This window comes from Grus americana, chromosome 2 (genome assembly GCF_028858705.1).
Source record: "Grus americana isolate bGruAme1 chromosome 2, bGruAme1.mat, whole genome shotgun sequence".
Lineage (NCBI taxonomy): Eukaryota > Metazoa > Chordata > Aves > Gruiformes > Gruidae > Grus > Grus americana.
The window spans coordinates 165,798,195-165,814,963 of NC_072853.1; the positions used below are offsets into that span (position 1 = coordinate 165,798,195).

At 44.1% G+C, this 16,769-nt stretch overlaps 1 protein-coding gene across 6 annotated transcripts in view; it reads right to left on the reverse strand.

Annotated features, from left to right (window-relative positions):
* Nucleotides 1-975: 975 nt before the first annotated feature.
* The window catches only part of CCDC13 (coiled-coil domain containing 13), a 37,261-nt gene continuing 21,467 nt past the window's right edge, over nt 976-16,769 (reverse strand). For 4 of the 6 annotated variants that reach the window (XM_054817471.1, XM_054817474.1, XM_054817470.1 and 1 more), the window contains 7 exons: nt 16,420-16,556; nt 14,016-14,099; nt 13,069-13,197; nt 10,470-10,624; nt 6,381-6,495; nt 5,687-5,841; nt 976-4,406 (listed from right to left, as the gene is read on the reverse strand). In XM_054817471.1, the coding sequence (XP_054673446.1) occupies nt 4,351-4,406; nt 5,687-5,841; nt 6,381-6,495; nt 10,470-10,624; nt 13,069-13,197; nt 14,016-14,099; nt 16,420-16,556 (831 nt within the window). In that variant the 3' untranslated portion in view covers nt 976-4,350. Of the gene's footprint in view, nt 4,407-5,686; nt 5,842-6,380; nt 6,496-10,469; nt 10,625-13,068; nt 13,198-14,015; nt 14,100-16,419; nt 16,557-16,769 lie in introns of those variants that run through there. The other 2 variants (XM_054817473.1, XR_008575968.1) reach the window with 2 other exon arrangements.

Here is a 16,769-nt window from a genome sequence, read left to right on the forward strand (position 1 = left end):
ACAAAAATGCTTTTTAGCAGCAGTTTTAACTTGATACGCATGGAGGGAGGCTCTCCATAGAGAACCTTGGCCATGGCTGTTATCGCCAACAATTTAAGCGCCTAATGAGCCACTTTAATTTGCAGCAGCCGGGGCAGGATTCGGTTGCCTGCCCCTCGGATGCCCCGGAGCCTTCGTCCTGCTGCCCCAGCTCAGTCCCTGCGGGGGGACTTCGGCTCTTCAGACCTTGGCATAATTGACTGGGTGCTTAGAGGCAAAGTAATTAAGAGATCGGTGCCGATAAGCACAGCAACGCGATTCATCATGCTCCACGCGCCTGTGGAGGGCTGGGGCGTATGGCCAGCCGCGGCCATACGTCAAGGAGCCTCAGCAGGAGGGAAAATCGTGTCCATCCCCCCCGCCAGCATGTGCAGACGGACATCGGCTCGCTGCGGTATAGGAAGGCAACGAGCAAAGGGTCACCAGGGGACCGACGGGTCCCCGTCACCCTCCCTGGCTCCCAAACCCACTCACTCCCCCATGCAGAAACCAAAACCATCCCCAAATCCTTCTCTCCGAGCATCTGCTGCATTGGTGGCACAACGGGCCCCATTGCGTGGGCACGGGGCCAGAAACGGGGGTCTCACTTTTGGGGATGTGAGGGATGCAGGGGGGAGGCTCTGGGGAGCGGGTCCCAAAGGGCAGGAGGCTCACGGCCCCGTCATGCTGCTCTCCCTGGGCATTGGCATCTGGAGACTTTCGGGCTGATGATAGATTTTTATTTTCTTTATCTTTTTAAATCCTGAGTAATTTGTGATCTTGCCGGATTGAAAGTGCAACATAGGTGGAGGGCTGGGCAGCGACTTTTCATGAGGGTCTGGGAACTGTGGTGATAAAAATAATTTACCTTTAATTTATAGATATTATAAAAAAATTAGAAAAAAACCCCTCACTCTCAATTTCTAATATAGTAAGATTTATTTTCGATGTGACCAGCGCGCCTTCCTCGGCACAGGGGACGCCTCTGTGTTTTATTGCCCCAGTGCTGCTGCTTTATGATGAAGAGCTGTTTATGGCTTCGAGCTGATTTTAATGATGTTTTTTTCAAACATCTAGCTGGAAGTTGTGGCACATGAGCTGAGGCTGGTGCCCTCTTTAGTGTCCGAGAAAGTGAGTGTGGAAGGTGGTGGGGTTCAATGAAAGGCCCTCGGCTCCGTCCCAGCGAGGCGCGGCACGAAGCGGAGATGTTTGATGGGGACATCAAAGGAAGGAGCCTTCTCCTGGCTGCTTGCTGCTCTCTCCCTGCTGCTGGAGCAGCTCTTTGTGGGGTGAAAAGGGAGGAAAAAGGGTTACAATAACCCACATTGGTTGTTTTATGCTGCCCCATCGGGTTCCCCATGCAAACGTGTCACTGGGAACACGCCAACCCCACCAGGACCTCAGCAGGCACCTCCCTGCAGGACGGCTCAGGAGAGGGGGACGTGTGCCCCATCCATCCATTGATCCCTCTCACCACCCCCAGAATGGCTGTGTCCCCCCCATGGCACACACCAACCCATCAAAGGTCCCAGGACCTCCTGCTGCCCTGGGGAAGGCGTCTGAAGAAGGGACAACCCAGCATGAAAGCCCAGTGCCTTCACCTCCTCGCAATGCCCTCCTGTTCCTGAGAAAATGCCCCAATTAGGTCAATGACATGGTGGGATGACCCCCCTCCTCTCGCTGCGCCCCGCAGATAACCATCCTTGCTGACAAACGAGCTGCTCTAAAGCCCAGGACTTCACCCCCTGCCCACAGATGGGTTTCGGAGCTGTAAGCGGAGACGCGTGGGGATTGAAGTGGCATTTGTTGAGTGAGGCCACCCTGTCCCGCGGGACCGGCTGGCTCGGAGCTGGGCTCGGAGGGGAGAGGATGAGGGGAGAAACCCAATACCCCTCTTGGCTCAGTCGTGGCTTAATTTAGAGCACGAGGGCTCTGCTAAAGCGTTTTTCCATTTAAAGCCAAACCTCATTCCTTTTGTCACGCACGGGGCGAGGGCCCTGTGCCTTGCAGGGCAGTAGCAGCTGCCGGCTGCGGCCGCCGCAGGGGCTGGCAAAGCAGTTTCCAACTGAGTTCCCCTTTGCCACCAGCTTTCTTCACCCAAATGAAGGACCAAATTCTGTCTCCTCCTCGCACCTCCGTCCTTCTTTGGAGTCTTGGGGAGGGCACGAGCCACCCACAGCCCCAGTCGATAGCTCTAAACTGGAGCCGTTGCAGTGGCATCGGCTTTGACCTGCTGGCTGATCCTTCACCACTCGGCCGAGCGGAGCCCAGGGCAGGCAGAGCTCGCCTCTGTCGATATCGTCTATATTTAACTGCGCTAATGCAACTTAATTCACATTACAGCCAGCTTGGAAAGCTGCACTCTTGCGATGCCCGCTCTTCAGAGGAGGCCGTCTCGCAACAGGGCTGAAAGGAAAACGATGGCGATTCATCAAAGGGCATTTATTCCCGGCAGTTCAGTTGTACTTTTAAAATTGGATGCATCTGTCAGGTGCTTTATAGCTGCTCCGAGGAAGTGCTCTGCCCAGCTCCAGGGTAGGAGGCAACCTTTGGCTCAGCCCAAGTGTTTGGAGGACTCGTATCCTTAGCATAAATTGCCTAACACCTGGCCAAATCCTAACGAGGAGTGCCCATAGCCTCAAATACTTGGAGCAAAATTAACCTTACGCTGTTCTTTGCAGCTTAACTGTATCCACCAGCCTGTGCAGCGGTGCCGAGCGTCGTCGCCACTAGCTTGTCACCACCATTAGCTGCACTGAGGGACCGAAAAAGCTCAGAGCTTATCAAAAAGCGGCCTGTGACATGACTTTATACGGGATGAAGGCTGTCCCAGCAAGGTAGTGCTGGGTACTCACAGCGCTTTTATCTAGCGAAGAAAGGCGTAACGATGACTGGCTGCAAACTGAAACCAGAGAAATTAAAATGAGAATCGAACCACGGGATTTTAATGGACTGGTAACTATCCAGGAGGCCAAACTTCCAAGGAAAGCAGGGGGTTGTGGAGGTTTCAGATCAAGCCCAGCTACATCCCTAAAAGAAATGTTGTAGCTCATCAAGCATGCTGGAGATTCTCTGGCTTAGGCCCAGTGATACGGGTTTTTGCAGGCAGTGAGAAAAATATTTTCACTGGTTTTATTCTCTGAGTGATGGGCTGGGGGACATGGGGCTGCTGCAGCCAGCTGAACCAGGGCCGCTGCTTCTAACATCTGACGGGGCCCCCCAACATCTACTGCAAGAAAATTGCTCTCATACCTTGAAAACTGGGAATCAGTTGCTAACAAGAGTCAGCGTGGGGAGAAATTGAAGGCAGGTCACTCTGTGGAAGTGCAGAGGGAATTTATTTCAAAACTAAGGTGAAAACTGAGATGATCTGGACAATTTGGCCTGCCTTCAGACCCTCCACTCCTCTGTGATGGGAGACAATGCACATTTCCATGAGAAACGGTTACTTACAGGTACAGGCTCTCTAAATAAACTATTTTATAGTGTCTTAGTTCCTTCTTTGTCAAGGTGTCAGGTGGTGCTCTGTGTACGTGCAGAAAAAAAAGAGAAAATGCTTCTGTGCAACCCCAAACAAGCATATGTTTAAAGAAACGGGTGTTGCAGCACTTGAGAAGAGGTTTGCACCATGTGCTAGCGAGCCATATGTGTTCTGTGATATATAGCACTCCCAGTTTCTTATCTGCATTTCATGGGTTGATTCACAGCCGCCCTAGGAAGAACTTTGCTGGAGAGCAGTATGATCTTCACTGCTTCGTCATGGGACACGGGACAAACGCTGACCATGTGTTCGAAAGGACAGCAGATTGCCTCTCCTGTACTTAGGTGAAAATACTATTGAGTCACGCTTCTGTGTAAGTGAAATCAGAATCTCCAGCTGCAAGCTACCAGCCTGCACTTAGCAGCCACTGCATAGCAAAATCTCCACACCTCTGCCACAGCTCAGGCAGCTTTTCAAAGGGATCCGCTCACTACCGCAGGTCCTTAAAATACCGGTCAGAGGTGGGCTGATTCCTTCTCTTTGGTCTGCTCACTCTACTCCATGCTGCAACATCAGCAGGATGGAGCTGAACAGAAACAAATAAAACTTGGATGAGGCTGTGTCTGTGTCTGGATCCAGGATTTATGATCACTCAGGTTGTCAGGAGGAGAGGATTGCGGGTTGCAAGATGCCTTTTCCTCTGATGCTACTGATGGGGTGAGCAGGAGGAGTTTGGCAATGAACCATTTTGGTCCTGCTTTTTGTGAGAGACACCTCTGATGGCTTTGCAGAGCTGCAGGCCAGCACTGGGGAAGTGGAGCAGGACTTGTAAGCACAGGGAGGGTTAACTCTCAGGTGCGGAGCTTCTCCTCAGCTCCGTGACCTCCTCCATCAGGAACTCCATGAACTGTTTGAAAAGAGACATCTCTGAAACTAAGCAGGAAAAAGACAGGGACGCCACCACCCTCACCGCATCTGGAGTAACTCCTGCTCTGCTCTTTTTCACTCTGCCTTAGCTCAGCACAAGTGGACTGAGGACACAGTCCCCATGCTGGGGAGGCGAGCGGCGGTTTGCCTGTCCACAAATCCACTCTGTGCTGGTGGTGGCTGGGGTTAAAGTCTGACCGACTTCACCCTCACAAAAAGAGACTGACAAAGCAAAGCAGAAAAATAAGAGCTTTCAAGACTTTCAACCAAGAAACAAAGCAGCACTATGCAAAAATGACTAGCTCTCCATTTGCTTGTAATCCCCAAGGCTAACTCTCTGCAGGCAGGCTGCATGTTAATGCCTTATTAGCTTGCGCTTGGTGTTCTCACCATGCTGCAAGAGAAAGGACAGAGATGCAACGGTTTTCAGCATCTCCAAAAGTCCCACAACTACTGCAGAGAGGTCCTGCCTTCGTTTTGCTAGCACTTCTTTCTAGCAAGAACAAGATCTGCCTGATGGATAAATGCAGAAAACCAGAAATAGGGAATTCGTAACCTGGATGGCAAGTTTTGTATGGAATGAGCTGAATTTAAGGTAGGTCTGACTGATTGCAGGGGTAATCTGCACAGTCTACCTTTTCAGTGGAAACTCCACTGAGTTTCAGAAAACTCTGCCGCCAATATGTTCAGGCAAAGACACGGGATGGAATGGTGAGTGGAGCCCCTTCCAAATTCACTTGCAGATATTCACAGGCCAGGCTAATCCACTCCCTCAGCACTTAAGTACTAGAGAGACAGACAGGTATCAGCATGCTGATAACAACAGAACCCATTTTGTTCCTGGCATGACTTTGGAAGGGGGCTGGCATAACTTTTGTACAGCAAATTCCTTCATGAGCTGATAAAGGCAGCAGCATATTGAATATCAAGACCTCTCAAGGAAAAAATCTGTTGAAATTAGGGAGGTTTTGCCCAAAATCACACTGCAGAATTGCAGCTTCCTAAACTGCACCAACTTATGGCATGTGCAGTCTGAGAGCCAGCTGCTTGCTAACTCTTACAGACAGAATTTGCTGACATGCAAAACCTTCACTCTTTTTGTATTTCTTCTCCATATCTCATCCTGTTCTGCAAATGCTAAAGAAATGACATGATCCAAGGCTGCAAAACTACACTGCCACTGCATTTCAATTCATCGGCACGATGCCGGGGCTCTCTCCCTGCTTTGCAGACCAAAGGACTCTGAGTATCTTGCTTAACTCTTCTCTTCTTTCTGCTGCTGAATGGCCTGTAAAAAGATCTCCTTCACTTGGTCCATTGTGTCTTGATACAGTTTAAAGTCTTCTTCTTTCTTTCTCACAGTAGTCTCCAAAGCGGCCTTCAGAGCTTCATTCTCATCCAGCTGGATCACAAGGCTATGAGGAAACAAAAGGAAAACCGTCATCTGAGCTGTGGAGCTTCAAAGCAAACTAAAACACTGCTTCTGCTCTGGGGAAGAAAACAGTGAAACACATGCTCTCTGGTAATTTTATGACAGGCGTGAGAAAGAGCAGACTTAACACTTGTTCCTTCTCTCTTTGAGACAGAAAAGAGTATTAGATGATCAAGATACTTTTTAGATCTGTTTTGTTACAGATTATAATTTTATTTTCACTAATAAGCTTGCAATCAATGCATAAGGAAAGAAAAAGAAAAAAAAAAGGTGTCTTCCTTGCACATGTTTTGTGTTGCTTAACATTTGCATTACCTTAACATTTCTGCGTGTATGTATAATTATTAAAACATTTGTTTAAGAATGACATAGACAAGTTCAAACTAGAGGATCTGTGATTTCTACGGAGTTTGCTGAGTTTTATTTTCAGAGGAGCAGGTGCAGGTACTATCACTGCTGAGAGGACAGCAATGAATTCTAGCTACTGCAGGTTAACACAGCAAGGAGGAAAGGAAACCATACCTTGTGCTCAGCTCCTCTATCTGCGATTCTAGAGGCAACTTGGAGAGCTGGGCTGCAGAGCGCTCCTTCCTGTCACTCACATTCAAGGTGAATCTTGAATGACTCGCAGACTGACCTGCAGATTTAATTACAAAACGGAGTTTTAGTAAAACAAGTAACCGTTTTTACTTGGTAGCACACTGAGTAAATCTCAGGGAACAGTGAATAAATACTAAGGAATCTGTTAAATTCTATGTATATCCATGAAGATACTGTAAATATATAGGACAGACTTTCAGTTTAATGTCCTTTCAGCAAAATGAAAACATGATGAGTTTGCATTTCAGGGCTACATGCAGTAATATGTGTGTCTACCTATTTAAAGAAGAAAAAAAAATCATCCAAAATAATTAAGTGGCCAAAAGAATAGCTGATGATAGAAACAGCAGGAAAGGATTATTTTGATCTTTGCAACAACTGTTGCTTCCTAAATGCCTGTGACAGAGTTGTGTGTGACACACACTGAAACAGCTTTTGTAAAGCACTTTGATCCTCACCATAAACACAGCACAGGTTAATGCAGTAAAGCACTTCAATGCGTACTTCAAACTAAGGTTCTAAATCAGGAATGCTTTCCTAGATAAAGGCCTATGCAAAACATGCAGCATTGCTCCTCTCATTTCAAAGGGACACAAAAAAATTTTCAGGGTTATTGAGAAAATATAATTCAAATTTACTGCTGGGACTGGAGAAGCAAAAACCTGTGACCGACCAGTGAATCCCTACAATGGAAGAAGGCTCAGAGAAGAACAGGCAGGGATGATGTGCTCAGGAAGCTCAGAAAGGAACGTAGGAAGTGGCCGCAGCTATTGTAGAGGATGCTGAACTTAACCCAACACCAAGGAGACTGGAGAGGGTCTTTGCTGTAGATAAACGGCTGAATCAGTTAGGTAAACATCAATGGCCTTCTCTAAAGTAATCAAGAGAAAGTACTACTGACCCTGAGCCAGAAGACCAATGTGAGGAAAATGTATATGCCCAACATAGAGTATAAAAATAAAAAAAACAGCAAAATGAACTTTGAAGAAAACAACAGGCTTGAGCTTGCTTCAACACATGTACTCCTTTCCAGCAAGTGGGGACACCCAGCATCATGACAGTGAGCATCTAGGCCGGTCATGGGAATCACACTTGTGTTGTGATTCAAGTGTACATTGCCATTGCTATGTTGTGCTTGTCCTGTGATTTCAGTACATTGCTGTATCACCTCTCTAAATTAAAATCCCACATAACATCAAATATCTTCAAATAAGTAAATTTGGTATTAAAACACTAAATCCTCCTTATCTGGAGTATCTAAAAGAACCTGGTCAGAGAGTATTGGTCAGACAAAAACATATGAGAAGAAAAGGCTATGTTGTATAACCAAGAAATGCTTTTGATCTTGAGGTTGTGTTTTACAGGACTGAGGAGAACCTGCTGTTACTTACCTGTTCTCCTCTGGGATTATTCTTTGCTAATTAGAAATTTGGATAAGACAGAAAAAAAACCCAAAAAGCATGAATAATTTTAAAACATAACTGGGTTGTTTCTAGCTGCTCAGCATCATTATCTACTTCCCTTGAAGAGACTAGAAACATTAGATTAGCAATTAGATCAGCTCTCTCAAATTTTGCACTTTCAGAAAGAAAAGAAAATATTATGTTAATTAGCAGGTTCTCTAGTCTCTGTTTTACATTCAAGCTTTTCATTCCTTCTTATTTCCTCAACTATCTGGCATGAAAGCATTTAGATAACCTACATGCTCTGCTGAAGAGGTATATTACAGGCTTGTAGACTCGTTTCTTGTACAAACTCCAGAGAGTTTTGGCACATCACAAGGGGCTGAGCTCTGTTCAAAGAAGGGTGGTGAAACAGATTGTTACCTACTCATCTTACGGACCTAGAAAGGATTTCTTCTTATTAGTCTTACTGCCAATCCTTTTCTACATTTCCTTTTAGTCCTTAAGCAGACAAGACTAATGAACTAAATATTTAGTTAAGAAGGAACCTGTCACACTGGTAAGAACAGCGTGCTTCCTCCGGTGATGAAATGCCAATGTCCCAGAGGTGACTGACCAAATTGTCACTACAGCACAACAACTTGACCAAAAAGGCTCAGGACCTGGAGAGTTTATCACTGTATCTCTCTGAGGTTGCAAGGGAAATCTAAGTGGAGCACATGTATGATAACAGAGCAACACATCAACACTTGACACTACCAGGTTGTATAAAAGTCTGAGCACTCAAAAATTCAGTTAAATTCTCCTCCAGAAGACAGCACCAAAATGCTCCCATACTATTTAAGGCACAGAGTCAGTAAAAAGTGTAACACTGAGAGCTGTATTCCCACAACTCTCACCTGTTCCTACACACACCCTGATTTCTTCTTCTGTGCGTCTGAAGAACCATATGAGGGCTCCAAAGCCTCTCACCTCCAAACCCTCCTCGGAATCACAAAGGGCATCCCAGGATACCACTTCTGTGAGGTCCAGCACTGCTCTCTTATCAAGCTGAATATCCTACATCCTAAAGGCCAAAGGCTGCAGCACTTTGTTTCTAAGTACTAGGTTTCTATGAGGATCTAAGTTTTTCTGCATTACTTTTTCTGCTGTCAGGCTCTCAGTTAGTAGAGGTAGGACAGCTCTAAAAACCAGTGCTCGCAGAAAACCACATGAGAATGAGTTAGTGTTGGCCGGAGCCCTTTCTGACACAACAGTTCTGCTCTAAGGAACGGATCCATATTTTACAGACAGCAGTAGGTTTGAAGCAATCATTCAGTACCCATTCAGGATAAAGGCTTCTCTGAATCCTAGTTCCTTGTACCTAATGCTCTCTATACGCTGGATGGGTGAAGGGCAGAGGTCCTGAACACCGTGTAAATGTTTCACTGGAGACCCTAGCTCTCCCGTATGAATCAAGATCATAGTGAACAAAAACATGCGATTTCTTGCATCACGGTCCCGCTCCAGAGAGAACTTGTTGTCAAACATGCATAAACCCAAGAGCACTATGATGGGAGATGCAAAGAAATGCAATGCAGTTACAGTAGCGTTTCTTACCTCAGCCTGACCCACGCCGAAGGATAAACAAGACACCACTGTAAGTGGAAAAGGAGGTGACTGCTTATACAGGTCATAGTGCTCAGTACAGGTCAGCTCTAAGGTGATGAGGTAGTGCTGGATGGAGTCATGACGGAAAGCCACGCCACGCATCTGCTGAGCTGCAGGGCAGTCCCCCTACAGCCCAAGATCCTGTATTTCAGCATGGGGCAGGCCAAGAGCTTGTACAAGGTCTCTGATGAGGCTTGTGACCTCTCTAATCACTGTAACTCAGCCTGACAGCATCCTAGTATTTGCCAAATTGAAATTCCTATTCCTACTGTTCATATCCTGGCATTTAAAGTCTTTTTACTTTATGAAAATACATATTAAAAGGGAAACCACTGGAAAAGTTTCCTTAAGAATATGTGCCATTTTATTGGTTTAGACACTTTACAGAATCAGAGCCCTTAAGCAATAAAAGGATCTGATCAGGGAAATAAAAATTTAACATCCACCATGAATTCTTCTCCTTTAACTACGCTAGTGAGGCTTTCATATTTATAGCAGGAGATTATCATGTTCATGGGATAATAAATTACACCAGATCTAATTACTTCATCACCAGCAATAGTTTTTCATAGACACTGACAGGCCTTAAATTGGGATGCGTCCTTTAATTCTGCTCTTAACCTTCAGATGAATCTCTCAGGCAGAAGTGCAAAGGGAACACAGCAGTGGGCATGGTGGCAACACAGAGCAGTGTCAAGTTTTTTCTATAGACCGTCATCCCACCAAAACAACATATTGGAAAAGTCCTGGTCCCACTTAAAACTGTGGCAAAATCCTCTTGAATTAAGGAGGGCCAGATTTTCACCTTCTGTATCAGTCCACTGGTCTCAGTAGGTCCAGATCGCCATGCGTAAGGTCAAGCACTTGTGTAGGTTTGATAGATAGGAGTCCAAATGTCGTTGCTGTAAACACAGAGGTGGGACGAGGGACATAGTTGTAGAGAAGTGCTCCACCTCACCTGTTTTGCTCCTCAGAGGAGGTTTCTGTGCACTTGTGTTCCTCCCTGGTTCCATTTGCAGTTTTTCAAGCTGCTGTTCCAAAATGACACATCGTCGCCGCTCTTCCTGAAGCTTCTTCTCAGCTTCCAGGACTTTATTGCTGCCTTCCTCCACTCTGATAGGCAAAAAAAGCTAGTTCAGCTTATTTATGTCATGACTATTAAGGATCAGTCAGTCTGGATACTGAATCCTGCTTCATGCTGCATAGCTCCCAACAGAGGGAAAAGCAGAATTTTCCATGCATCCAAAGGCAGAAATCTCAGTGCAATTGTTCCAGATGACATCCTCCAAATTTGCAAAGCAGAATTAACTAATGAGTACAGTTGGAAATAATGGGTTCATTAATGGAGGTTGCCTAGATCCCTTAACACTGGCTACTTGTGTGAATTTACCACTCAGATGGGCAGGCAAGCTGCAGATTGCTGAGGAGAGATCTTTTATTACAAGAATAATAAAATGCATTTTTTTAAACACACTGGGAAAATTTGGAAGGAAAATAGTTTATAAAAACGCTGCCTAGCATTTAGCTGTTTTGCGTCAGTTATCTGCAAGTAAGAAAAGAAACTTGATGTTGCTTTTAATAAACTTGGCCATTAGACAGTGAGTGGAAAAGAAAGTGATGGTTCACTCTGCAGTACAGAATGGAAGAGCAAAGGGCCTCGCTATTCACCCTGCACAACATCTTAGAGAAAATTAACTACAAAAATGTGATGTGTGTCCACAGATGCAGTCAGTGGGGCATCTCGTGTGGGGCAGCGCCTGATAGTAAATGATTTAAAGGAGTTTAAAGCTAGAGAGAAAACAGAATTGATTCACTGTATTGTATAGTGCAGAATAAAAGAATTTCCTTCTTGACCCCACGGGTAATAGCTGATTAATCCCTGAATCAAGAGACTTGATTAGTCTTATTTCCCTCCTAGCTGGCATAACTAAAAAAATATTACAATATAATAAAATTATATCACTATCTTAAAAATCTAGCTACAGGCAAGACTCTGACCTCCTGTGGCAGTGAATTACCAGGCTGGTGACATGCTATGAGAAATTACATTTCTCTCAGTGGTTCTGAATTCACTAAACTTTCATTTGACCAGGTGTTCCCCTAGCATCCATGTTAGACAAACAGTGGAGTTAAAATGACAAGACTAGTTGGTTTTTATGAAAACTTCTGCCAATATGAATACCTTAAAACTAAACTGTGCCTCTAGCTCTTCCCCTTCCCCCAGCAGGGCCCAATCCTACAAACCATTTACAATGGAGTTTCTTCTGATAGTATATTCTCTGCTGTAAGTGACTGTGAAACACAGCCCTAAATTCTGGCAGCCGCTGTAGAAAAATCCCCCTCATGTAACCATTCCCAGTGCTCCTCTCTTAAACATTAAATGTGTTACTTGAGCTTTGCTGACCCACACTCTGACGGGGGAAGAGAAGAGGAGGAACGCCTGATTTTTTTACATATATTCATGTTGAAATACAACTGGATGCTATATTATCCTGAGGTCTTCCAAGAGTTATCGCACACAATCTCACAAAATTTACTTTACCTGCAGGAGCTCTTGATAAATGTGTGGTTACTGTGCAGCTGCTGAATCATCAGACTACGGTACATTTTACAAGCAACTGTGCATTTCGTTGACCCTGTGTTCTTCACTATGCCGTATTTGCGATGGCCCCATTTCAGCTATCACTCACACCTCCATCCTTATCTAATTGCAGAGCTCTAGTAAAGTCACTGGGCTTACAAACATGAATAAGATTCTCCCAGTGTGTATTTCCAGGATTTAGCTCTTAAAAGCACCTTTACCACAGTTAAAAAAAAATAAAATGTATTTTTCTGACTGTGATTATTGTACGGGACAAAAGTTAGACAAGTGAGAAATGATAGCTATTGCAAAATAAAGCAAGCAAGCAAATAGCGCCTATTGTATTCAAAAGCACACAGACAAAAGTATATCTTCCTACAAGCTGGAATACAGATTTGGGAATCAAATAATACCCATTTTCTAACCGGTAAAAAGAGCAGTAGCTGAAAGAGAAAAGACTTTGCTTTCCCTGCCCTCCAAAAACATAGTTAGCTTTTAACATTATCTTAAATAGAATTGAATAGTAGAAAAAAAAAAATCACCACTATGCTTTAGTTAAACCAGAAGAAATTCATTCAGAAGAGGATACAGTGAAACTTAAAAGAATGTGAAAAGCTTTTGGAACAGAAGTCAGATTATAACTGTAATTACAGTATTTACTACTGATGAATAATGTTGCTGCCTAAATAACACCATATACATATAAATACGCTAATTCTAGTTTTATCTAGGTGCAGCAAGCTTGAAGATGACTCCATTTTTTCTGGCCTTTGTTCTAAAAGAATAATAGTAAAAAAAGTGAATCACCAACTAGGCAGGGAAATTGAGCAGAAAAAAATTTAAAAGCCCCTATTTAAGGAAAGGATCACACTGGCAGCGTATGGCATACTGTACTGCATGCTATAGACTCTCACACGTCTCAAATGCTCCTTAATCGCAGCATCCCACAAAGGATACTGGCAAAATCAGCCACTACCTTTTCTGCAGCACAGTGACCAGTTCCAGGAGCCTGTCTCTTTCCACTTCGGCAGCCTGGCAGAGAGCCTTGTGCTCTGTGATCTGTGTCTGCAGCACTTTCAAATCCGGGCTGTCAGTGCCAGCAAGCCTAAAAGCAGCAGCAGTGTAGAAAGTCTGTTTCCCATTTCACAAATGAAAGAAATGAAACAAAGACAGGATTTGAAAAACATATCAAAATACACTTGTCTGAAGACTAATCCGGAATGCAGAGCCAGGCTCGCTACCTCCCCCCAGCATCAATCTCTATACTGCAATAAATGGAACAGAAATATTTGGAACTAAAGACACGGTTTCATTAGAAAGGTCTTTTCCTTTGCAAGGATGCTCTCCCTTCCCATCACTCCTGAAAACAAACTTCCACCTCTGATCAATTAGCTATCACTGACTCTCCTCCCGTTGCTACTGCCAAAGTAAAAGAAGCCTATATGTGGATTCTCCAAAGTGCTACGCTAAGCTATTAAATGGCTCGCTATTGATTTTCTCCCACTGAAAGGCTTCAGGCAGCACTGGTACAACGGCCGTTCTTGTGCCTAATATGTAATGAAAGGAAGGGACAGCTTTCCCATGTATCCCATTATTATGTACTTCATTACTTCTCCGACCTCTCTGCGCAGGAGTATTCAGGAATACCCCCTTTAGAGCAAAACGGAGGTGAAATCTGGATGATTGGGGGTGAAAATCGAAAAATGGGATTTATGGGGCATAAAACTAGCAATCAATTACAAAATTAAGATAGTAAGAAGACACTAGAGCCTGTGTCAGAGCTCTTTGGCAGTTATTAGGTAGAATGGATGGCAAAAGAAGCTGTTCGTTACAGAAACAATGCAGACAAGGATAAGGCTTGCCAGCAGCTTACGGAGAGTGGCAGGAAACCTCCCTTGCTTATGATGAAGTTTATATACATACCTTCCAGGTGGGATGTTATTACTGAGAAGAGAAGGCTCAGTAGCTGCTGACTCTACAAGCGTATGGCCCAGCTTGGACACTGTGCTGAGAAGAAGAAAGCTTTGTTAGGCACTGAGCTCTACAGAGGGAAGTCCGCCAAGAACTCCGGTCATTTTCCAATGTCTGTGTTTATTGCTGCCTTGTGGGGAAAAGAGTCCCAGAGCCTCCTAAGTGGGTATCACACAGGCTCTGCATACACGATAGCTCAGTTTGCTCCCTGACTTCAAAACACACTGTAAAAACACCTCGCGTCTCCAATGTACAAAAACTACAGCTCAGTGTTTGGGCTCTGTGCTTCTGGGGATATTTTGTTGGCATTCCAGATCAGCAGTGTGGAGCTCCATGTCACAGAGTAGCCACACAGCAACTCTTGAGCAGGAACAGCTCTCGACCCTGCTTGGCTCGAGCTGAGCACGCAGCCACACAAGCAGCTGCCGCTGCTGCTGTTTCCTCGCCAGCACTGCCTTGGACCCTTGCACTCTCACCTTGCACCTTCACCAACTAGGGTGAGAGACAAGCGCAGGTTACTGTGTTTGTCTGATGGTGTCTGCATGTTGAATGTTTTCATAACCAATGGAACTCCTGTTCTGTAACAAGGTACACAACTTTTATTTCCAAATGCTTTTTAAAAATACAATTTATATAGTTTTCTGAACCCTTCTACTTTGAAGAGACCCTCAGGAAGATCTGTCAGGCTTACTGTTGTAAAAGGAGTCGGCTGATAACACTAGAGTATCATTCCCAGTCTGGATGAGGTTTAAGCACAATGATATGTGTGCTTGGGATGTAAAATTCTAGTGTGTGTTTGTTTTCTGAATTTGAGCTCAGCTGCCTAAAGGCAAGTCCCTGTAGACCTAGCCCATGTTTCCTTGTCTTTAGGCTGCAGCTAACAGAGGATAAAGCCTTAATACTGTGGAACAGGCAGAGCTGCCTTCTAGGCTAGGAGGGGTTAATCCTAAAATCAAGTTAAGGTTGATAATGACAGAAGTGACCCAGTCTAAAAATGCAGATTTTTACTTCGACATCTCCAAGGGGCTTTAGTTCCTATTTATAGCATTTTTCATTTCATCTTTCCTGATAGGAAAAGATGATTCACTAAAGTAAAACGGAATAGAGAGTTCATCAGCACATTAAAGTTAATGGAATGAGTGAGCCCTGCTGACCAAGTTATTAACAGCTCTTGCAGTTTTCAGACTCATTCATTGCCCACCTGACACGTCAGCTATTTTCATGACAGAGCTATGTTAGCCACGTATACAAGCAATAATTTATGCATTGCACTTAGTAGCTTCTGCAAAGCCATTACCCAACCTCATTTTCCTGCTTGCCTTCCTACTTACCATCGGCAGACATATGAAGTAAAAAAGTGGATAAAATATAGATTTGCTCCATGAGAGCACAACTTCTGCAGAGTTAGAAGTGGAAGAATAAAGTCAGTCAGAAGGGTGTAACAATGGAGATGCTGAAACTTTCAAATTAAGGATGGTTTAACTCCAACTTGAAAACACTGAGAACTTTTCTTAAATTTTGTAGTAATGCTCTATTTAGACTCAGGGATACATCTGACAATTTTAAAGCCAAACTCAGTGTCTAAAGTAATGTCGTACATGCATTAAAATTACGTAGAAGAAATCAGATGCAACTTTAACTTGATGAAAAATTTCCTCCTTCCTCAGAAGACCAGTCTCAAATCCTCGCTGTCAGTTAGACCATGAACTCTTTAGCAACAAAACCAGCATTTTAACAGGGAAGGATATAACTTGCTCTAGTATTATGGTCCCTTTACACAGCCAGAGTGCCCCAGAGTCACACCAGTGTAAGTAAAACTCAGATTTACTGCTGTATTAATATTAGTGTAATTTAGATGGTCCTCGGTGAGGCTTTGAAAGATTGTTTGTTAAGAACAAATGATGTGGTGTGTTTTCAACATTTTTGCAAGTAAATCCTACTCAAAGCACATTTATTGATTTAAATAATGCGCCAGTGATTTAGTGCTTACCTAAAATGGCATTATGTATTAATTCGCCACCCTGCTTTCAGAAGTCTGCTCATTAGAAGCCCCGTTTCTCATAAGAGAGAAGAATCACAGGCACTTAAGCTAACCACATAAACATTATCTGAGCTGGAGAAAGAATTAACGGCACTACCATCATGCCAAATGTAGTAATGTCTGCAAGTCTGTACATCTTTCTCTGTTCCAGGACAAAAGTCCAAGAGATAATGTGATTAGAGATTCCCATATACTGTAAACAGGCTGCCACAGCTGTTGGCACATAGAACTTGTGGTTTGATACAATTGTCTGGGAAAACCATGCTTCTGAATAACTCATAACAATTTTAAACATTGACATTAGGGTCTTCTTACCGAGCAGATCCAGTCCTTCCAACCTGATTGCTGTCTGATGCCAGAGGCTTAAGCAGAGTAAAACCTGGATCTTCTGAGTGCTCAGAAGGTGGTGTATCAGCATCTCCTGAACTGTCCCCTTGATGAGCAGCTTTCTTCTGTTAATGGTGGAGCAGGTTATAAAACCAATTACACAGTTCAAAGGAAAATAGCTGCATCAATGCCTAATCAGCAGCTTACGATAATTGCTACAAGCATGCGAGAAGTTTTGATTTACAGGACCTCCTCAGAAACTTTTCTTTAGTTCTATCCATTGCAGGATGAAAACAAAGCAAAATTCAGTAAAATTGCAGTTTCATATGAAATCACAG